Genomic DNA, 24,385 nt, shown 5'->3' with positions numbered 1-24,385 from the left:
GTGTATACTCAAGTCCCATTAAATATAATGACATAGCAAAATGGTGTCCCTCATAAAAAATGGAAAATCAAGGTAAATTTATACTTTTTTGGAACATTTTCAAACCGTGTATGCTTAAATCTGTGTATAAAAAATCCGTGTACAAGAAGGGTCAACTGTATTCATCTTTGCTCTCTGATGTTTTTGTAACTGGAAACTTAGCACTGTGATTAATTGTTGTAATGTTATCAGATGTTCATAATAACACATTTTTGAAGATAATTATGTATAAGATATTTTCAAAATAAGTTATTTTCAAGAAGTTATATTTCTGAAGCTCTACTAGGCTGCTATAGGTGTGTATAAACACTTTATTGAGAGACATATATTTTATTTAACTAAAAGAATAAGATGAAGGATACTAAGCTTTATATGAATAATAAAGATATATACTGAGAAAATTGTAAAATGAAAGAGGAAATTTCTTGCCAAATAAATTGTGGGTTAAAGCTATTGACACTCATATTAGTGTTTTTTTTAAGAATGGGAATCGATATTTTTAAAGTTCTTGCTACTCAAATCTTGCATATTAAAGAAGATGTTGCATATTAAACATGATCAAGAAAGAAGATGATGGTTGTGGTGTGGGGCCTCTTAAACCAATTGGCAAATTTATATGCTTGCTATCCAAAATTTTAATCTGTGTAACTTTTAAGTGTTGATTTAAAAAGATTCAATAAAAGCTGCCAGATACAAGTTAAAGAAGCTTGGCCTACATCCCTTTGCTCATTTACAAAAACAATGAATTTTGTGGCAGTCAATACTTTGTAAATCTGTTAAAAGATTTATGTGGAAAACAGTTCCACTATGTTAAAAGAGAAATGAATGTTTGGAAAAGCAAAATGAAATATGAAAAAGAAGCCAAACCATCAACCAAAAAAAAGAAAAGAAAAAAAAGATATATAAATGGTTGGAAAACAGTGACCTGAACCTGGTACAACTAATTTCTTACTGATCTGTCCAAGTCGTGCCTTCTCTTTTTTACCGAACAAACGTCCTATTGAAGACTTGATTCCTTTCTTCTTGGGAGCTTTGTGTAGGGAATCCTGGCTGCTACTGACACTGCCAAAACCAATGCTTTCTGGTTCCAAGGATGCAGGCAAGCTACTATAAAATACACACAAAACATAGATAATGCATTATTGTCCTTATGAAGTCTCATTCTTTCCTAGGCAGCTGTGCAAACAAATTATCTGGAATCTAATAAGAGTGTCTTCATAATTGAAAATATTAATCACATTACTGATGGCTTTCTCCCCTACATTAGAACAATATTTAGAGCAGGACAATGGCTAATTTTCATGTCTCACTAATGCTGTTCAAGATGATTCAATCCAACAAAAAGTGACAGAAGGGAGACATAATTAATCAAAACCTTATTAAAATCATTCCAGATAGAAAGATGTGTTGATGAGAGCCAGACAAATCTGATTTGCAATGAACATTGTTTTAACCCCACAAAAGGAAGATTTTTCGTCTTACCTGAGAATTTTTTTTATCTTGAATGAAAGCAGGATGAAAACCGAATGAAAGATAATTTCCTCCTACCAAGGTTGGACATGAAACTTTTCTAAGCTCCAAGGGGACTTAAAAAGTAATATCATGATGCTTTCTAGTAGCTCTGGAGTTGACTAGTGAGGAGAGTGATGGGCTTCTACTCTATGAGTATCTTTGGTTCTACTTGTTCATAGTAGATGATGTAGCATATGAGTTCTGGCAATATGCCCTGCCTGGGCTTCCTACAGCAGAATCTAAGCTAAGGTTTGGTTTCTGACTGTTACTCCTTTGCTAATGTGCATTGATAGAATTGTCTGGGACACAATAATGCATAGGTAGGCCACATGCAGCCCCTAGATGTTGTTGAGGGCCAGCAAAGTTCCCATGACTTGTGATTTTAAAAACAGCATTTTAATACTAAGACAAGGTATACATTCCTGACACACCTTGCTTTAGCAAGTTAATACTGCTCAGTTGGAATCGAAAGTGGTGAAAAACTCAGGTCTGGTGGCTGCACCACTAAATTTTGCTAATACCAGTGCAGTCTATGGGGGATCCTTTATGCCAAAATTGGTCCGTGACATCTGTACTATCAGTTGTCTACCCTGACAAATGGCATAAATCAGTGCTCAGTACTTTAAGCCACTGAAGCCTGCCACTGCACTGTATTTTGTCCAGTTGAGACAGTCTAGGGAATAGATCTGTTTTTGCCAGTATGGAATTGGTAAAATCTTCTGGCTTAAAATTCCAGTGCACTTGAACTTTCACATCAGCAGTCTGACTCCCTGCTTCTCATCTTAAATTGCTTTTAAAACCTCAACTAGATTTTATTTCACTGCAGTAGCAAAATAATTACATGATTTTGTCTAAGGTACCATGACTTCTAACAATAAAATAGTAAAAAGACTATAAGTGTTGTGGTTGGATTTTTTAAACACTTTTTAACACTTCAGATTTCTACACAGGTAGTGTTTAGTCATAAAGAAATGATTTACAAATTAGTTTTTTGTGGGGTTTTTGGGCTATGTGGCCATGTTCTAGAAGGGTTTATTCCTGGCATTTCACCAGCATTTGTGGCTGGCATCTTCCAAGAATGCTGACCTGGAAGAGAGTGGTTGGTATGTGTGTGTGTGTGTGTGTGTGTGTGTGTGTGTGTGTGTACGCACACACACACACAGAGTGTGATCCTGGGTAGGGAGGAGTAATTTTCATGTTAATCTGTGTATTGTTCTGTTGTTGATGGCAAGGCCTCAGGGTGGGAGGTCAGAATGCACAGGGAAGCCATTGAAACCCACAAACACCTGGACAACTTCAACAGGAAAAGAGAAACCCTTAAAGTGAACAAAATTTGGCTACCAGTCCTGAAAAACAGCAAAATCAGGACTCAGCAAATGCAAATGAGAAACCACCTAGGGTCAGGGGCTTTCCCAGCAGACAATATCACCAATTAAACAGGCACTCATCTTTTTTGCATATCCTCCCACCCTGAGGCCTTGCCATCAACAACAGAACAATACACAAATTAACATGGAAATCACTCCTCTCTACCCAGGGTCACAGTATATATACACATCCCTCTCTCGTCCATGCCAGCATTCTCTGAAGATGTCAGCCACAGATGCTGGTGAAACATCAGGAATAAACTCTTTTAGAACATGGCCACATAGCCCAAAAACCCCACAAAAACTATGGATGCTGGCCATGAAAGCCTTCGACTTCACAGATTTACAAATTGTGCAGTGTGGACAACCCTTGATTTTTGATATAACATAAAATATGTATTACAATATGTCCTATTAGCCAAGGTGATACTCTTAAATGTGACATCTACGTTGTACATAGCAGTGGCTTGGAAAAATTTTTCAATGATTGTAGAATCATTCTTGCTAAGCTATAACAAATGCAGACTCTTCAAATTCTAAATACCCTATGACAACTTAAAATGTGTTTTGACTGAAATTCTCAAGGTTGGTAGTGCTATCAAAAATTACATTGTAGAGTTATCCTCACAAGGTCAGTCAAGAGCCAAGGAGTAAAAACCTTGTATCACACAAACTTGTATCACACAAACTGCTTGTATCACACAAACTTACGCAAAACAATAACTGAACAATTACTGAACTGTCCTTACATGTGCCACACAAGGAGCTTGCATCTCAGCTAATCTGACACTCATCACTGTGAGTGTTAATACTCACTTGCACACTTATAAAGGGAATCCACAGCAAGGTAATAAAAACAAAATTTAAAAGGCCTTATTGTTCCACCTCAGATAACTAAAAGAATCTTGAAATGAAAAACCTGGCATACAAATCAGACTACAATTCAAGGACATAAGTTGTACAAGTAAATTCACATCTCAGTTACAATATACACGTTGCTACATATAAATATGCAGTTGCCCTTGGAGGGCTCCTTATATACCATATCAGAGGGCTGAGTGGTACTCATGGCATATGGCAGTACTGATCTTTGGACTCAGTATTACCCACTCTGGAATTGTGATGTGTAATATTTATGGCATGCAGTTTTAGAATTCCTATTAAAAATGGCTTACCATATATACTCACCTATAAGTCTAAATTTATGCCCAAAAATTGACCTCAAAATCCTAGGTCAACTTATTTACTGGTCAGTATGGTAATGTGATAGCAGCTCTTTCAGATTTCCCTATACAGTTTCTTTTTGTCCTGAGCAAGGCAGATAGCGCCCTTGGTGACTCACTGACTGATTGAATGCTGTTAGTTTAACAGTCCTTTTCCCACCTGTGTGCTTTGCTATCTTGGGAGTAAAGGCTGAAACATAGTGATTGCTGCTTCCTTCTTGACCCTTGCATATACACACTGAAGGAGCCTCCAAGTTTTACATTCAACCTATCCTTGGGTCATGTCAAAACCCATAATTTTGTCCCCAAAACTTGCCCTCGACTTATACATGAGGTTGACTTATAGTCGAATATATATGGTAAATACCTATAATACCCTGAAGCAATTTTTCACAGTAAATCCCATTTTGATATAATTTTTGAATCAACCCTGTGCCTTAAAATAAAATCATGTAAAATTAGAGTGGTTATAGAGAGGTTTGTTTTAAGTGACAATGCTTCAATCCAACATACCCGACACCTGAAAGCTACCATCACAAATCTGTAATGATCACTGCAACTTCAAATAGGTGATCAAAAACTACCATAAAGAAAACATTTCATTCTGTATGAAAGCAACTATTTTTTTTAAAAAAAACATGAGCTGAATTCTCACACTCCTAGCTTTCAATTTCTCCTTCAGATTGTTACTATTAAGTGATGAAAACAACAATAAAACAATAAAGTTGTTAAGCGATGAAACACCAACAAAAAAGTAGTCTGATTCTAGCTTGAGATAACTTGTTTTTGCTTTGTTTTTACAAAAAACAACTTATGAAAATTGTGAATTACTGTCTAACAATAGCTTCTTACCTTCTGGCATCATTATGATATGAAGAAGGTAGAGTATGAGTCATTCTAATAGCTCTAGGTGTCGAAGGAGGAGAGGTTTCACATTTTATTGTGGCTTTGTCTTCATGTCCATCTTCTTCAACTACTGCAATCTACAAATAAATCATTTCCATAAAAAGTAGCTTAAAAACTAACTTTCTGAGTTGCTTGGAAGAAATGACATAAGCAACTTAAATTAAAGCAAATAAGGCTTTATGACTTTTCATAAGACTTTAAGATAAGTAACATTCTACTCTTAAGACAGAAAAGAGTCAGAAAAAACAGGGTAAGTGAATTATTTAAGCTTATTACATTGTCTGTGATGGGGGTGGAACAAAAGGGAACAGAAGAGGACAAGGGACGCATTTTAATGCACACCAGAAGTTCCCATTCCATTCCCGATCCGTCCCAAAGGAGGCAATTTTCAGGAACTGTGCAGAAGCGTTCTTGAAAATCACCTCCTCTGGGATGGCTCTGGAACAGAACTGGAACCTCCGGTGGTGGCGATGGCATACCGGTGTGTAGTAAAATGTGTCCCTTGCCCCCTCCCGTTCCCATCCCGCTCCCTTTTGTTCTGCCCCCATCACGTTCCTGGGGACAATGTGATAAGCTTAATTATCATGGACCATTCAAATCCCACTGAGGACCAAACTTGGTGTACCATTAAGCATTTTCAGAAGTGGTCACCATGTTAGTCTGTTGTAGAAGCAAGAAAATGTCTTATGACACTTTAGATGTTTACAATTTTATTTAGTATAAGGTTTGATGGATAGCAGCCTGAGTTATACATCTGAAGAAGTGGGCAGCCAGCTACCCAAGAAAGTTTATGCCCAATAATAGTTAGTCTTTAGGGTGCCATAAAGCTCTTCAGTGATTTAACATTAAGCACTACACACACCCTTGTAAGATTGCTTTTTTGGAGATTAAACAGCAGATGTATTTGTGTGCATGAGGGTGAACATTCTGGATTGGCACAATGGTGAGAATAAAGAATTAAATACCCTCTCACCGCTCCATGTTTCTGACTCAAATCCCCCTCCCATTCCTGCAGCAGCTGTTATGTAAACAAAGATCATGTCTGCAAATCTCAGTCCTATGCTTAATATCATGTCTACCTTGGTCCTCTGCTTTTATTTGATTAGCTTTGTGTACATCCACTGCATGACCTGTCAACAGGGTGGTATTGGTGACACATTCCTGTATTTTATCACACTCTGTGTTTGCAGAATAAGATTAATTTAGAAGATTTCCAAATGGACAATCACCATTCTGGCACAATATTCTTAAGCATTCAAAATATATGCCTGAAGCATAGCTCTTGGTTTTAAAAAAACAAAAACAAAAACAGGGTTTAATTATTGAATCATACGAGTAACTGGTTGTGCACAAGTAATTTTTCATTAATTTCTGTGTATACAAGCAGAGTTCTACATGGCTACACAATGAAATGACATATTATTACAAAATTATCAGGGCTTTATTTAATAATACCAAAGAAGTCTTGTTATAAGTTTGGATAGTTGTCATAGATTCTGGTAGTTCCTCCTATAGACTTTAGGATTTTTGCAGCAAATCTCAAAAGTGGTATAAATTTCATTTACCCTGGATGATTTTAAGAACTGAGATTCTTGATTTGGATTTTAGTTGTTCTCAATATATATATAATTATTTTTGATAATTATTTATGAAATTCTTCAATATAATTCTGACTGTGCAACAGGCTGAAATAACTAAGTTGTATTTTAAGTGAAAATTGGTAGAAGAGGGGAATAGCCACTGTAGCATGAATACCTTTCTGCGGTGCTTCCTGAGATCACTTGGCTGGGGTTGGTTGCCAAAAAACAAAGCAAAAAAGAAAGAAAGAAAGAAAGAAAGAGAGAGAGAGAGAGAGAGAGAGAGAGAGAATTGTCAGAATAATATATTAAAAATAAACACAGTGAATCATTTTCATTTTCCAAAGCAGTATAAAATAGCACATGATTTTATAACAATTGCATTTTATCCCATCCTTCTTTCATCATCTAGGTTTTCCCCACTCTAATTATTGCACAGGTTCTGTTAACAGAAGAGAGGAAAGCAAGACATGGCCCATGGCCTGCATGCACTGTGCATTTGCCCTCCTCTGGGCTAATTCAGATGTCATTTTTTTTAGCAGAACAATGTGAATAACCTCACTCATGAATTCTGTATTTGTTATTCACACTATGTAATTGCATCTCTGCAAATTCGGTTGCTCACAAGTATGAGCACTCAAATAAACATGGAGTCAACAATGTGACTGTATTTGAAACACGTCCAAGTTTAATCCTGGGTCTATTTGCATTGGTTATTCAGACACCGATGATGTGAATCTTTTTTTTTAAATGCAGAAAAAAAATCAGTATCAATTATCCTGGGTAAATTGGGTTTTTTGCTAGGCTCCCCCCCCCCCCCCAACTTAATTGAGTGTATTTGGAATGCATGTGAACAATGGAGATTCATCCTAGATTATTTTCACCATCTGAATAACTCCTCTGTCTTCAGAAGAGATATTGCCAAAGGGGCTCTTAGTTCTCCTGCAGTCATCTTGCTGCCCAAATAGCCCTTCCTGGATGGCAACTGCAACAGTACTGACCACCAGAGCCATGGCCCTTTCTCTCTTGTTGCTAAGCAAACAGACGTTATAAAGCCAAGATATTTTTCATCCATCTACCACCCTGGCCCAATTTAGGAAGGGCCTAAAAACCTTCCTATTTAATCAGGCATTCCCCGACTAAACATCCTGTGGGCCTCCCTCCTCTCTCGTGGCCGTGAGGTTGGGCTAAGGGGTTTTTAGTGTTTTTAAGGATTGTTATTGTTATTGTATGTTTTTAATCTTGTATTTTGTTTGCGCTTCGGTGCATTTTGTTAGCCGCCCTGATCACCCGGAAGGGCGGGGTACAAATAAAATTTTTATTATTATTATTATTAAGACAGATCAGTTTAAAAATATGTTATATCTTGAATATCCTTCTCAAACAGTTACTGGAAACAAAAAACCTGAAACATTTTTTTATGTCAGCAATTTAATAATTGGTTGCATTACTATTTTTATAATCTAGTGTATTTTGTATAACATGCATAAAAGTTTTATGGCACTGTGTGTTAACTATCAGCATTAACAAGAACACAACCAGAATTAATTGGTGAATGGAATAATTAAGTGGAAACAAAGAAAGTAATAAAAAGAAACCCTTAGTGCTGAAAGACACTGAAAAAAGTAACAGAAAACTGTATCTGTACATTTTCTTACCAGTGTCATGACGCCCATCCGATCCATCTCTCTGGCTGGACTACGGGGAGTAAGTTTAGGAGTTGAGTGCCCACTGGGAGGAGAAGAGCTTGCAAGTGAAGAAGCTGTAATCGAGCCTGTAATAGATGTACCAGGGTGCATCCGGGCCAGATTTAAGCCTTCTAGACTTACACTGGCTACTCTGTTCTCTATTTCTTCAGCACGCAGTTCTGTTGATTCTTTCTCCTCCTGGATTAGCCTATCAATATTAATTGATAGTAAACAGACTATGACACAAGAAATATAATCTAATATGGGCTTTAAGAGTGAGCTGATTCCTTTCTACCCATTCCTATGCAGCTACACATGTGGCTCTCCCAATACTGCTGGACTTCAGTTGCCTTCAGTCCTCAGAAACATAGTCATGGTGAGGAATCATATAGACTGCATTCCAGCAGAATGCATGCTCTGTGATCTGGTGCAGTGCAACAGGAGACCAGGATACATAACAAATAGATATTACGCACAGAAAGTAATGAATATGATATACCATACATGAATAGATGTGACTAAGAGCCTAAAGTGCCAATCCTGATACAAATCTCATTTTCACAATGAGTCCACTAGATGACTTTATACAAATCAATTTCTTCTAATCTCATCACATTTTCCAGTACTGCGATAAGAATGACCTACTTTTCAGAACTGGGATATGTGGAAAGACGAGGAGGATTTTGGTGAAATGGAAATACCTGATTTCTTTATTTATTGCATCCAGTTGCTCCTGAAGCATCATGGCAAGTGTCTGGGCATCAGAATGTCCACTTGGTGATAGAAGGTCCATGGAGCTAAAAATTGTATCTCTGTCATCATCATCAATATCTGACATTTCAGTGTCACTCTCAAATGGATGGCTACTCAGAACTCCAATTGGTTGACTTCTGTTCCACTCATGATCTCCAAGGGATTTCACCTAATTAAATATAGTACAATAGTGTAATGATCAGCTTAATTCAAAATGTTAAGTTTCACAGAATTTAAAAACTGAAGAGTTAGCTGTTGTAGTGATTAACACCTTTCATCCACTAGAGAGGATAAAATCTCTCTGCGTCCAATTATACAAGAGACACTTACATTTTCTCTCTCCATCTTTATCATGACATTCCTAATGGCCTGCATTTCATGCTTTTACAAAAACACAGTGTTAACAATTTTATCCTGCAACACAGCTTTTCTTGGCCTAGTGTCATCCAGATGCACTGGAATACAGCTCCAATAAGTCAGAGCCAACACAGTCATCTGGATGGGGATGGTGGAAATTGTGGTGCAACACATCTGGAAGGTCCCTGGGTTGGGGAAAACTGCTGTGAGAATGTCATGGCCTAAAATATTTTGAATAGACTAAGATGTCTGGATTTTTGTATAGCAGAGATGATGGTCTGTCAACATTATTTTACATTTCAAGAATGCTTTGCTTTGCAGGAACAGGATATTGAATATCATTCCAAGAAGGTTGAAGGTAAGAACAACTTTTTTAAAAAAGGAGGACTATTTGAATTTTTAAAAATGTTGTTCCAAGAATTATAAAATATCCTGGAACTCTAAACACACCACTGTGGTCCATCTTTGGCATATAGTTCAGAAAGAAGCAGGGATATGAACCAAGGCCTTGGCTGTCCCAAGGACCCTCCTCACTATATTAAAGCCCTTTACCTGGAGTGACTGTTGTACTTCAGAAAGTCATCATTCATTCAATCCCATCAGAATACTAAAGAGAAAATTCACCAGTTTCGATTACTGAAATAAGAAACTGCTTTTGCTTATATGGCACAGTTATATGCATATATATTCAAATATAGGCCCTTGTGAATTGAACAGACCTTCCAGGTAAGTATTGATATGGTTGCAGCTGTAATAAAAGTAAGAACAATAAAATAAAAAGATAAACCTTTGGTTCATCTCTCCGGATTCCCATGCGGCCTCTTCTAGGTCTTCTTATCACTTTAGTAGACCTATAATCAGGTTGACTATCAACTAATGAACCCACAGAGTACCTCAGCTCTGCCGATGAATCAAGATGGGGTCTGAAAAACAATTGTAGCTCACAAGTTAGCAAAAAAAGAGCTCCAAAAACATAACTGCAAAAATAAATTATTTATCAAGTGTTTACAAAATGCACAGATCTTCTTCATCCTATAATCTAATTCTAGGAACAAGCAAACAAAACTCTATGGTTGATTTTCTAAAGTACTGTGAGGGCACTAAAATTCATGAAAACAGAATAATCTGTAAAACTCCAAGTGAGGGACATTGTCCTGAAAACCAGTGTGGTGCATTGAGGATAGAACAATAAGACTTAAACTAGAGAGGATAAAATCCCCAAAACAGTCATTAAGCTTGCCAAGAAGATGAGGAAAGTCTCTTCCACCTCTCACAGAAATAGCGCAGAAGAATGATGTGAAGATGAACATGGGATCACCTTCACATAATCTATGAAAGCTTGACTATCTTTGTAAATTCCATTGTGAACTGCCTGGAGCTACACCTCCCAGACTAATATGCATAATGGATCATAGTTATCATTCAAATTTTGCAATTCTCAGAATTTTTGCAATGCTGTTCTTGGCACAGTAATGCTTATTTTAGGATGATATTCTAGGGATGTGCTTTGTTAAATTATTCATTCCCACAAGGGAGAATGAATAATGTAATCAAGTGTCCCCTGCTTGCTAGACATCTTTGAAAGTTATGTAGTTTTTGAAAAGACACTTTGTGGGGACCATGTCTCCAGCAGCAGGGAAGGAGAAGTCAATAGGAGGGGCACATGTTTGCGGGGGGGAAGCAGCCAACCATCTGGAGACCTTCAGACTTTCATTACCCTTTCCTGGATCTCCTGCACCCACTTACTGTTTGATATTGGGAAGTGAGTCTGTTTGAGGACAGGAGGAAAACTGAGAAAGAAGCTTGAGAAAGAGTCTCCTTGCTGAGTATTTCAGACACTTGAAAAGCCTGTTATTTACTTGCCCAGGAGCATTTCAAACTGCATAATTTGAAAGAAAATACATTTGAAAAGGCATATAGTGGTTGTTGTTTTTTAAAAAAAACTCCGCTATTTTAATCTAAATGTTTCTGTTTTTAAATAACAGGTGAATGTGGAAATAGAACAGAACTGGCTTAGGAATCAACACAAGAAAAAGTGGCAAAGACTATAAATGGACTGATCCCTGCATTCCCAATATAGAATATCCTGAACGTTTTGAAGAAAATGTGAGTTAAACCTTAAAAATGAACTTATTTACAACCCACCTTTCAGAAGAACTATCCAGAAAAAAAAATCAGATGTCAACATTAAATCCCACAATAAAAGCATAGAATCATAGACTCAGATTTGGAAGAGACCACAAGGGCCATCAAGCCCAAGCCCCCTGATGTACAAGAACACACAATCAAAACATCCCCAACAGATTGACATCCAGCCTCTGTTTAAAAACCTCCAAAGGAGACTTCACCGCACTCCGAGGGAGTGTGTTCCACTGTCGAACAACTGTTATTGTCAGGAAGTTCTTCCTAATGTGAGGTGAATCTCTTTTCCTGTAGTTTGAATCTATTGCTCTGAGTCCTATTCTCTAGAGCAGCAGAAAACAAGCTTGCTCCCTCCTCAATATAACCTCGCTTCAAATATTTTATACAGGGCTATCATATCACCATTTAACCTTCTCTTCTCCAGGTTAAACATACCCAGCTCCCTAAGTCTCCCCTCATAGGGCATGGTTTCCAGACCCTTCACCATTTTGATCGCCCATCTCTGGATACGCTCCAGCTTCTCAATATGCTTTTTGAATTGTGGTGCCCAGAGTATTCCAGGTGAGCCTTAACCAAAGCAGAATAGAATGACACTGTTACTTCCCTTGATCTAGACAGTATACTTCTACTGATGCAGCCTAGAATTTCATTGGCTTTTTTAGCTGCCTCATCACACTTTTGACTCATGTTCAACTTGTGATCTTCTACGACTCCTAGATCCCTTTCACATGTACTGTTGTCAAGCCAGGTGTCACCCATTCTATATCTATGCGTTTCATTTTTTTCTGCCTAAATGCAGTATCTTACATTCACTGCTGAAATTCATTTTGTTAGTTTTGGCCCAGTTTTCTAATCTATTAAGGTCATTTTGAATTTTGGTCCTCTCCTCTGGTCCTATTCCTCCTAATTTGGTATCATCATAAATTTGATAAGCATGCCCTCTATTCATCCAAGTAATTGATAAAGATATTGAATAGTACTGGGACCAGGACAGAACTCTGTGGCACCCCATTGGTCACTTCTCTCCAAGATGTAGAGGAGCCATTGCTGAGCACCCTTTGGGTTCAGCTGGTCAACCAATTACAAATCAACCTAACAGCAGTTATGTTGTCTAGCCCATATTTTACCAGATAGTTTGTCAAAAGCCTTACTGAATTCGAAATATGCTATATACACAGCATTTCTTTCATCTGGTAATTTTATCAGAGAAAGAGATCAGATTAGTCTGGCATGACTTGTTTCTCAGAAACCCATGTTGACTTTTTGTGATTATGGCATTCCCTTCTAAATGTTCACAGACTCTCTGCTTAATGATCTGCTCTAGAATCTTTCCTTGTATTGTCTGACTAACTGGCCAGTAATTGTTAGGATCCTCTTTCTTCCTCTTTTTGAAGATGGGGACGTTTGCCCTCGTCTAGTCTGCTGGGACTTTTCTGTTCTTTGGGAGTTCTTAAAGATTCTTGCCAGTGGCTCTGAAATGACTTCTGCCAGTTCCTTTAATATCCATTGATGTAGTCCTTCTGGTCCCAGAGACTTAAATTCATTTAGATTAACCAGGTATCCCTGTACTACCTCTTTACTTATTCTGTGTTGCATTTCCCCTATTGTGTCCTCTGCTCCATTTTCTTCAGGTTGAGCAAGCTTCTCCTTTTGTGAGAAGACTGAAGCAAAGGAGGTGTTGGGTAGTTCTGCCTTTTCTCTGTCCCCTGTTAGCATTTCGCCGTCTTCTCTTCACAATGGCCCTACAATTTCCTTCTTTTTACTACAGACAAAAGCAAAAAGCCCTATTTATTGTTCTTAACTTCTCTAAGCAAGCCTGAGCTCATTCTGTGCTTTAGCTTTCCTGACTTTACCCCGGCACGTGCATTATTTGTTTGAATTCCTTTTTGGTGAATTTCCCCTTTTTTTCATTTCTCATACACATCCCATTTAAACCTTAGCTCAGTTAACTGATCAACAAATATATATATAAGTAACACAACAGTGAATCGAGTTTCCCCCCAACAAGCTGTATGATCCTAGGAAAGTATAATACATTCTCACAACTGTAATGAGCTGATGTTTGTTCAATTGCAACAGAGACACAACAGCTGTTCAGAGATGTAATTCTAAAAGCTTAAACACGAGAGTTAATGGCCCTTGCAAATCCACATAAATGTTTTAATGATAATTCTATGTATACATTCCTCAGTGTCTTGGAAGAAAGCAGGAAATAAATATGAGACAAAAAGAATTTCTGTTGATTTCAAATACCCAGTTAACATTTCTTCAAGTCCTGCTATCTCCACTGTCCAATCACACCTATAGATCTAATCTGAGAACCAAAAGTCATGTTATGTTAAGAGTTTCAACTGCCCTATACCATTTAAATACTCACAATGTCATCAATAATGGTTTTTTGCTTTTTAAATGTCCTGCAGTTGGGCTGTGGAACTGACAATCAAAAAGAAAGCTGGGGTAGATTTCCTGTTGTGTTTAGAGACCTGGAGGTAAGAATTTACACACCTATATATTTTAAAGATATAGGCTTTTTGATTCTATGGTTTCTTCCTTGTCAAAGCCCACACTGACTGTCCCAGTCCTCCCTGATACCACATAGAAAATCCAGGGTGGACTATCTATTCTATACTACATACAGGACATGTGAGTGTTGACACATCATAGGAAACTATCAGTAACTGCTCCTAGCTTGAGCACCTGTTGGAGGCTACAATGGTCCTCGTCCTTGTAGGCTAGAGTGACCCTCCTCCTTGTTGTCCTTCTATTGGAAGGAGAGGGCTCAGATCGTGTCTATAAGTAGGCTGTCATTGCCAGGGTATGGGAGGTGATATCAGAATTCAGTGTACAACTTGACAGCCTTTTGGTGAAAGGTTGGACTATGGAACATCCTTCACAGGCTGCATGGCTTGGGAGGTTGGGGAATAGTCTTTCCTTAGGGCTAACTGGTTTTTTTGTTTTGTTTTGTTCTGTTTTGCTCTCTCCTGTAAAGTCTGTGAACTTGGAGGGGGAGGTGACCTTGGTTTACCTTCCAGTAAATGGCCAGCTGGGGAACAACTCATGATGTTGACCTGCCCTCAAGGGAAGGCTGGGGAGGTTGTCACAGGTTGACACCTAGGTCACAGCTGGATCCACATCAGATTAATCCCACCACTTTTGTTGTTTCTTTCCAGGTTCAGTTTAAATATGTTTTAGATAAAATAAAGTGGCCTTTCTTTAACTCAATGACTTGTGTCTGGCCTCATTATTTTGTGGTTCATCATCAATGTCCTGAAAAATATGTTTCTTGCACATGTCTCCAAGCACAACAACAGGGTAGAGGAGATGATTTGGGGGAGAGAAATTGTGATTACTACTATAGTCCAACTTGATACTCCTGAAACTGCTTCTCTTAGAGGAACAAAACAAAACAAAACAGTGCACTCCCATTACCAAATTATATTAGACATGTGGGAGGAATGGGGCAGTGTAAATCCACATGCATATTGGAATGCTCTTCTAGTCCCAATGGATTTAACCAATGCTTCTTTGTCTAGTTATTCATATAGTCAACAAACCACACCTTGGGCAGAAATTAACTGTTTTCCAATCTGAAAAAATTCTTTCAAAAACCCATATAGAAAAAGGAAGTTGGAGGAATTTTTAAAAAGTTAATAAAAGGCCTGTACAGATTGGCCAAAATAAAGCTGCTTTGGGTCACTTTGGAGGTATGCTGTTTAAATGATACATGTGTCCTAAGAGGCCAGAAGCCATGCCAAAGCCACGCTCCAGTCCTAAGGACTGGACCATAGTTTTGGCACAGCTTCTGGCCTCTTAGGATGCATGCATCAGTTAAACAGCATACCTCCAAAGTGACCCGAAGCAGCTTTATTTTGGCCTGTCTGTATAGGCCCATAGGTTCAAAAGGAAAAAAAAATCTGAAATAAAAATACTATTCAAAGGATTCAAGAGACATAGTTTGGTTATTCCGGAATATCAGTATGCAAAGGGATCTTGTAGCAGCTTTGAAATTAAGGGCCCGAACAGAGAGGCCAAAATAAAGCTGCTTTGGGCCACTTCAGAAGTGTGCTGTTTCAATGATGCATGTATCCTAAGAGGCTGGAAGCCACACCAAAGCTACACTCCAGTCCTAAGGAGCAGCTTCTGGCCTCTTAAGATGCATGTGTGATTTAAACAGCTTACCTCCAAAGTGGCCCAAAGCAGCTTTATTTTGGCCTGTCTGTTCAGACCCTAACTCAGCAAAAATCTTTATAGCATAGGACTTTCTAGATTTGGTCTATTTTGCAGATGCAGGGAGTGAACTGGTGTCCAGGAAGGACACCATAATCAGACTGTATGGATAGCTATAGAAATGCAAAACCTGTGGGTATGGAGATGAAGTGATACGTTCAGTTTCAAGGATGGTCCCAGAGGGACAAAGGCAGGAGGAAAGATGTTGCCTAAGGTGATGTCCCTATCAATAGTGGAGAGAATTTTGGAATGTACACTCAGCCCTCCACATTCATGGCTTTGACACTTGTGGTTTTGATTATTTCTGAGGTCAAGGCTGCATGCTCATGCATGCCTTCTCCTCCTCCATCTTGGGCTTATCCCCTTGGAAGGAAAAAAGCCTTGAAGGGAGGGAGCGGCCAGGAAGGGTATGTGCCCCAACCTGTGTCTTTCACCGTGGGACAGCTGCCTTCCCAAGGCAACTATCCCACCAGGAAAAGAAGGAGGAGGATCAATCCCCTCCTGTTCCTTTCCTGATGGAGTACACTGGGGAAAGGGAGAGGAGGATCAATCCCCCCTGCCCCTTTCCCGGTGGGGTAGCTGCATTTCCCAGGTACCTATTCCATCAGGATTAGGGAGAGGCAGGTTGATCCCCCCTGCCCCATTCCTGGTGGAATAGGTGCCCAGAAAAGACAGCTATCTCACTGGGGAAAATTCCTGTTTTTTCCATATTCATGGTGATCTTGTTCTCCTAACCCCCCATGTAAATGGAAGGCCGACCGACTCTAGTGTGTGTAGGCTGGGAACCAGATAGAAGATATGGCAAAGAAGGTACTCATGAGTCTGGGGCATTAACCAGTGTTGTAATATGTGTAGTGTGCCAGGAAGACAATGTTTCTGTTCAGTCCACTATTGATAGATTGGAGTTTGAGCATGTTGCAGTGGTTTGAGTGTTTGATTATGACTCTGGAGACCAGGATTTGATTGCCAGTTCGAGCATAAAAACCTACCGGGTGACCTTCGGCAAGTCACACTCTCTCAGCCTCAGAGGATGGTAAAGGAAACCCCCCTCTGAAGAAATTGCCAAGAAAACTCTATGATAGGTTCATCCTAGGGTCACCATAAGTCAAAATGACTTGGAGGACACAAAAACAACAAGCCAGGAAACCAATGTCTCTGTTCAATCCATTTTTGATGAACTGGAGTTTGTGGATATATTCCAATTAGCTGTTTCTCTGACTAATCTTCCTTTGAAGTTTGTTGTTGTTGTTGTTGTTGTTCAAGAGCCACTGTCCTGAGGTCAGAGATTTGCTCACTGAGATTTGCATACTGATATTCATAGAAAGTAACAGAACACAGATAATGTGTCAACATTAATTTAGACGTTTTCCATTCCTCCTGACTGCAAATCTTCAAAGTAGCACAAGACACAGGCTGTGACAGCTTTTCAAAGAAACCTTTCATATATCTTTTAAGAAATAAAACATGCACTTTCCTGTAGCTCTCCTTAATGGCTCTTTTAAATGGTAATGGTTCAGCTGAAAACAAAGTAGGATCTAAGTGCAGAATTTACAAAATTGTAGCTAGGTACACAACTTCCAAAAATGTTCTATGAATGAGACTTCAAAGTAAAGGGGCCTAAAAAGACTGATGTGTAGCAATTTAGTAATCTCGTAACTGCTACAAAATTGTTGAGGGGTAAACTCTTCTCAACATCAGCCAGGACATCAGGTATTCCTGCAAACTTTGGGAATTCTACAGTGGGGAGAGCAACATCAAATGCAGCATAAATACTTTATAGTTTTTTGTTATTTTTTGGGGGGGCTATGTGGCCATGTTGTAAAACAGTTTGTTCCCAATGTTTTGCCAGCATCTGTGGCTGGCATCTTCAGAGAAGACTTTATATTTGTTTCTGTATCTGTTGCATATCAGAGATTTTTCACCCAACTTGCTTAGCACTAGATCTGGACAACAATTCCTAAACCAATTTTGCCCCTGCCTGGTGATACTTTTGGAACTGGATCTTGGTAAATGTCATGATGCACTGATCTGATCCATGCCAGAAAGATTATTGTGTAGATTGAAACTTAAATAAGAATGACACACCATTGTTACAGAGTGATTACACTGTGTTAGTCCCATTTTTTGCCTGAGGCTGATCACATAATGTCATAGAATAATAGACTCGTAGAGTTGGAAGAGACCACAAGGACCATCTAATCCAACACCCTATGATTCAGGAATAACAATCAAAGCACTGCCGACAGATGGCCATCCAGTCTTTATTTTAAAACCTCCAAAAAAGGAGACTCCACCAGGGAGTGTGTTGCATTGTGAAACAATTCCTACTATAAGGATGTTCTTCCTGATGTTGAGCTAGAATCTCTTTTCCTCTAGTTTGAATCCATTGCTATGGATCCTATTCTCTGGAGCAACAGAAAACAAGCAGAAAACAGAAATCAAGGAATCTCCCAGTGCTATACTATGGTGCACCTTTGCTGGTCAATGACCGAATAAACTTTTACTACTACTACTATGGTGCACCGCTGTTGCATTGTTTGGAAAGAAAACCTTCCCTCATTTGAAATAATTTGTTAATGATCCGGCGTCCCACTATGGATTAGTAACTGTGGTGTGAATGTCTCGCTCTGCTTCACTGCAATTGTTAGGAGCCTACTAAGTACAGTATGGATGTGGTTTTATTGCTCCACTTTTGGAGATTCACTGGGGATACCCAGCAGGGAAACTAAACACTACTTCTGGTGGTTGGGCTGGGAGAAAACTGGATTCCCCAAGAGAGCCACTGTATATTAGTTTTCCATTCTCCCGCATATTTTGTTTTAATATTCAATGTCCCACATGGCATTCAGTGTCTGAAATTGCTGCTTCTACCATTTCAAACCTGGATTCTAGGATTGTTTGGGGGCTGCTTTCAGGAGTTTTTTAAAGCGTTTTTTAAAAAAAATATTTTAAAAAATGCTTTTATCTTTGTATTGTTTTAATTAGTTTTCATTTGTTCATTGTCTTGGGAGTCCTTGTGGGCTGGGAGGCAATACAGAAACAGTTAAAATAAATAAAATAAGTAAATAATTAAAGAGTAAATTTACAAAAGTTTAAAAAAGAAATAGACAAAAGCAAAACCAAGCAAATGTTGGTTTGCAAGGAAAAGCATAGAAAAGATGGTGGAATTGGTGTGGTGTGTGTTCATCCTCTCAGTCATTTCTATGTTTTTATGTTAACTTATATTGTTTTATATAGATGATTTGAATTGTTTTTAAATTTTACTTTTTCATTTTTAGAAATAAATAAATAAATAAACAAACAAACAAATAAATAAATCTTGTTGGAGAGGGGTGTGGTTCTGTAATAGTGTTATTATGTAACACTATGGAGCTGGAGCAAATGATTTGTAAATCGTGCTGCTGTATTTCAGTTGCAAGAAAGCAAACACAGAAACTAGCCCTAATGAAGCACAAATGCAGTGATGGTACAAAAAATTGCATTGCCATTGTGCTGCTATTTGCGTGCAGGAGAAATGGTTTCTATATGGAAAGGCCCAACGCAAGTGACTAGTGTGATAAGCAGCTTAGTCAGTCATCATCTTTTGCACTTCCCAAATGTTCTGATGAAATTTAGTGCAGATTTAGATAAAATGTGCAGATTACTACAAAGAATGAGTATACCATGCAACAGAGATATGGTCTAGAAAAAGACTGACATCAATTTTCCTGGCCGCTCTTTGGATGAAATAGTAATATACTGTGCTAGGGATACATGAAAAAAATATAGGGTTCTTAGTTATAAAAGGCAACATGTTTGATCCATTATCATGGACCATACATTGAATAACTGTAATCCAAGGCTTGCCCATTTCAAAGAAAATCAGCAACCTAGTCTGGAGGTGAACTCTGAACAGAGACCTAAATCCAATTTAATCCTAGTTTGAGTAGAGCTATTGCTATCAATGGGATTTAGGTAAGAATCTCATTCATTTCAGTGGGTCTAGTCTCACTGGAACTAACAAGAGATGCAACCTCATGATTTCAACATACAGTCGGCCCTTCATATTCATGGTCTTGAGACTCACAGTTTTGATTATTTGTGAGGTCAAGGCTGCTAATGCGGGCATTCCTCTTCCCTTCTCCTGCTCGATCTCTCCCTGAACAGCCCAAGGAAAGGATCAGGGAGGAGAAGAGTCTCAAAGGGGCAAAGGCACCTCTTGCCTTCTCCTTCGCATTCTCTCCTTGGAATGCCCAAGGAAATGGTTGGAGGAGGGGGGGGAGGTTTTGAAGGGGCCAAGGCACTTCTTGCCTTCTCCTCCCTGATCCTCTCCTTGGGCTGCCCAGGGAAAGGACCGGGAGAAGAAGGGGCAGGGAACCAATTAAAGGGACAGGAGGATGGGGAAAAAAGTAGTGTGCACCCCTGCTCCTCTTTCCCCACTCAGCCTTCCTTTTAACTAGCTTCTGAGTGGGGGGTGGAGTTATTTGTGATTTTTCCATATTTGTGGGGGTCTCAAGAGCCCTGGTGGTGCAGTGGTTAAATGTCTGTACTGCAGCCACTCACTCAGAAACCATAGGTTTGCGAGTTCAATAACAGCGAAAGGGCTCAAGCTCGACTCAGGCTTGCATCCTTCTGAGGTTGCTAAAATGAGTACTCAGATTGTTGGGGGCAATTAGCTTACACTTTGTAAATTGCTTAGGGAGTGTTTAACTGCATTGATAAGCGGTATGGAAATGTACTTGCTATTGCTTGCTGTTCCCCTAACCCCCGTGAATATGGAAGGAGAACTATATTATTATTAAAGTATAGTACAACCTGCTCGTGCCATACATGGGTGCGCCATACGCAGCTTTAACCTTACACGGAAGGTTAAGCCGCTGGGCAATGAATGGCAGACGCACTGAGCTGAATGTGGAAGTGCTCCCCCATAGCAGCCAATGGAATTTGAGCTTATGCATTTTTACCCATACGCAGAGGGATCCAGAATGGATCGCCATGTATGGAAAGGGCCCACTGTATGTTTGAGAAAATATAAACAGTTTATTATCTTACCTTGACAATGTGGAATCAATTAAAGAACCTGTCCTTATTTTCATCTGATCCAATTCAATTCTTAACTTGTCTATTTCATCTGCCAACCTTTCCTGAAAATTAAAAAAAAAATTATCCGTGCAGATCATTTGACTATATATTCATCCTACTCAAGCTATTGACAAAAAATAAAATAAAAACAAAGTTATACTTTTCACAAAATTATTAAGTCATAATATAAATCCATCTGGTGCTATCCAATCACTAAAGGAGAGATGCAGGCCCAGCTCCATCAGGCCTGGCCTAGATTAAGAAGCAGAGCCCTTCCTCCAGTCTATCTGCCTTGGTCCAGGCCTCAGAGAGAGAGAGAAGAACTGCTGGACCTCATCCCCTTCCCCATCACCATTCCCTTCTCCTTTTGTGTCATGTTTTTTTAGATTGTAAGCCTGAGGGCAGGGAACCATCTAATTAAAAATAATAATAATTGCAAGCTGCTCTGAGAGCTTTTAGGGCTGAAGGGCAGGGTATAAATACTGTAAATAAAAATAAATAAAGTTCACCGATAAACATTATTCCACTGGGAACTATCTGACTCAGACTATACTCTGACAACAAATGTCTGTCAACAAATAATTAGTCTAACAGTTACACAGTCTACAAAAATATTTTATTTTATTTTATCCTGCCTTTCTCCCAAAGTAGAATCCAACAGTCTTTACAACATCGGAAATAAATTATTAATGAAACACCAGAGGAAAGTATTTATTTCTCAGTTAAACTAACTGCACAGCTGATTCTGGTGATTCCAGATAGAAGTAATTAGATTGTCTGGTTTTTCAATTTTACATATTTTCTTCATTTTAAGCACTTAAATTTAGTTCTTACTACCTTATATACTTGACTATAAGTCTACCTCATGTATAAGTTGAGAGCAGGTTTGCAGGCTAAAATTATGGATTTTAATATGATCCATGGATAAGTTGAAAGTAAGAATTAGGGTCATGTAAGAAAGGATCTAAAGGATGAAGCAAAGGAAGACAATGCTAAATAACTAACAAAATTGCAGGAGGCATAACTGTGTTCACATTGAAGGATGGGTGGAAGAAAGAGTAGATGGAGGTCAGTGCTTCCAGGAGAGATTCTATTCTTGCATTTTACCAGGAGATGGTTTCTATTTTTATGAGAGTTAAGGTACAGTTTTTATGAGAGTACTTACATTGACCCATGGATAAATCGACTCATTTTTGGGTCAATTTTTTGACTAAAATTTCTAGACTCATACATGAGTATATACAGTAACATTTTAGAATGGGTTAGAGCAGTGATGTCCAAACTCTGGCCCTCCAGGTGTTTTGGACTTCAGCTTCCAGAATCCCAGACCATTATCCAAGACAGCAGAAGCTTCTGGGAGCTGAAGTCCAAAACACGTGGAGGGCCAGAGTTCGGACATCACTGGATTAGAGACAATAATAAGGATCAAGGACAAAGGACATTCCCACCATAAACAAATTGGTCAGTGCAGCTGAATGAGCTTACTTTTCTGTTATGATAAAATAACAAATAATAACTATTTATGTACATTCAGTTGGCTGGATGAAGAGACAGAAGAGCAGAAATACATTTATGATTTCTCCACGGGGCAAAAAAGACTGGCAAATAAAGCCGGCTTCCCAGCAACGTGGGGGAGTGGGGTTCAGATAGCAGCATGCCCCCAGGAAGCAGCATGGCTGACCACATGTGTGATGGATTCACAATGTTTTGGTTGCACAGTGTTTACATACACTGAAATACTGCTGCCGCAGCAGCAAAATCACCTTTTTCCCAGTGCAAACAGGAGCAGCTTTCTGCTGCCTCGTTTTGCACCAGGAAAATTCTGGGTTGAGGATGTGACATGCGAATTCCATGGCCTCAACCCAGCACTCAAAGGGACAGCATTAAACCACCCCTTTACCGCTGTCTGTTTTCGGCCTAACTCTCTTCCATTATATCTCGCATATTCCTGAAGATGTACTAGAACAACATGTGATGAGGAATGGAGGGAGGGCTTTAGCAGGAGTGGTAAACTGGGAGAATTAAGAAGTCCTCTTTCATTGGCAAAATAACTCTGGATTCAAGAACTGTAAATATATTTTTGCTAGATTCTGTAACAATGTATAAGTTGAGGCAGTCATTTTCTGACAAGGAGAAGAAGAGACGTAAATGTTGGGATAAGTATAATTGGAAGGATGCACATTGCTTCAAGTACCATTTTTGGAGGATAATGTGTTTTGTAAATTGCTTTAATAAATAAGCCACATAACGATAAACTTCTGAGTCACTGTCTGTTGTCTAACTTTATTCACTCCTTCTTTTAAAATTTCCTTTTTTAGTAACAAAATGACAACTAAAATAAAATATATATTTGTCTACAGTTTGTTGCCTTCTTGCCGAGTTCTGAAAACACATATTAACACTTATTTTGCCTCTGGTCTCAGAGCTCAGCCACATCCCCCCCCCCCCCCGCCCAATACATTCTATCTGCATCCACTTCATTTGATATACCCAGCAAATTATTTTCTATTAATGTATAAAGTAGCTAGTTCAATTTATGTTTTCTACTGGCTTTAAGGCAATAAAATGTTTAAAGGATAGGAAAAATGACATTTGTTAGAAATGCTTATGATGAATTTGACTGGTTTTCAAAACCATAGATAAAAGGGTTAAATTGTGTTGAGCAGTAAAGGGCAATTTTAAATTATTTTAGTATAGCTGTCAGAGTCTTTTACATGTGGGGCTGAAAGGTCATGACTTAGATCTGGAAGAGGAACAGTTGTTGACTACCAACCACCTATAACTAAACATCACATGGGAAAAAAATTCCCAGAGGCTAATACTGCCAAGAGTGCAGAAGGGGATAGCTGCATTAGGATGCAGTAGTCCAGAGAAAATTCATGTTGCAAAGGCTTAAGAACTCTCAATCAACTCAAATGTATGAATCAATCAATGCTTATCTGTGGGATGAAGAGTCCTCAATCATTTATACATTTGCTTCAGAATAAATTCTACTGGTTGTCTCTTTCACACTCAACAACTGTAGCACTTTGATACCATTGTAACTGCCACTTTATGGAATCTTGGGATTTGTAATTTTATGGGGGATTTAAATTCCCTGACAAAGCGCTCTAGTGTCTCCCCAAGCTGCAAATCCCAGGATTCCATAGGATGCAGCCTGAGCAACTGAAATGGTTGGAGGATGTGACACAATTAACTCTCAGAGAAATGTGCATAGATGTGGAGCCTACACTTGATTATTTGTATGAAGCTTCCCTGCAGATTTTAAAAGAATACCTTATCATGTAATGATTCTTCCAGGGTTTTTCTAAAGTTTTCTGATTCTTGTATCAAAACATTCTAGAAAAGAGAAGGGAGTAAAAGGTAGAGTAAGAGACAGTAAAAATTATTCCTCTGATGTCAAGGTAAACAAAGAAACCTAAAGCAGGTAAATTACATTTTCCACTTTTCCTCATGTAGGTATTCCTCATGGAATAATAAATATTTAACATTTAAATAAATACATCTGATGATAATAGTCTTTTATTAATTTA

General features: G+C 38.6%; 1 protein-coding gene across 8 annotated transcripts in view; it reads right to left on the bottom strand.

Moving 5' to 3' along the window:
* Positions 1-24,385, bottom strand: part of LOC149312139 (liprin-alpha-2) — a 318,268-nt gene that overhangs the window by 40,392 nt on the left and 253,491 nt on the right. For 7 of the 8 annotated variants that reach the window (XM_089524024.1, XM_089524026.1, XM_089524029.1 and 4 more), the window contains 8 exons: positions 24,129-24,191; positions 20,823-20,914; positions 10,210-10,345; positions 9,014-9,234; positions 8,283-8,520; positions 6,803-6,832; positions 4,994-5,124; positions 992-1,146 (listed from right to left, as the gene is read on the bottom strand). In XM_089524024.1, coding sequence (XP_089380150.1) covers positions 992-1,146; positions 4,994-5,124; positions 6,803-6,832; positions 8,283-8,520; positions 9,014-9,234; positions 10,210-10,345; positions 20,823-20,914; positions 24,129-24,191 — 1,066 coding nt within the window. The remainder of the gene's footprint in view (positions 1-991; positions 1,147-4,993; positions 5,125-6,802; positions 6,833-8,282; positions 8,521-9,013; positions 9,235-10,209; positions 10,346-20,822; positions 20,915-24,128; positions 24,192-24,385) is intronic. The other variant, XM_089524025.1, reaches the window with a different exon arrangement.

The sequence above is a fragment of the Sceloporus occidentalis genome, unplaced genomic scaffold (assembly GCF_023333645.1).
Source record: "Sceloporus occidentalis isolate IW3139 unplaced genomic scaffold, rSceOcc1.0.p SCAF_5, whole genome shotgun sequence".
NCBI classification, from domain to species: Eukaryota; Metazoa; Chordata; class Lepidosauria; order Squamata; family Phrynosomatidae; genus Sceloporus; species Sceloporus occidentalis.
This window is presented reverse-complemented; position numbering and strand designations above follow the sequence as displayed.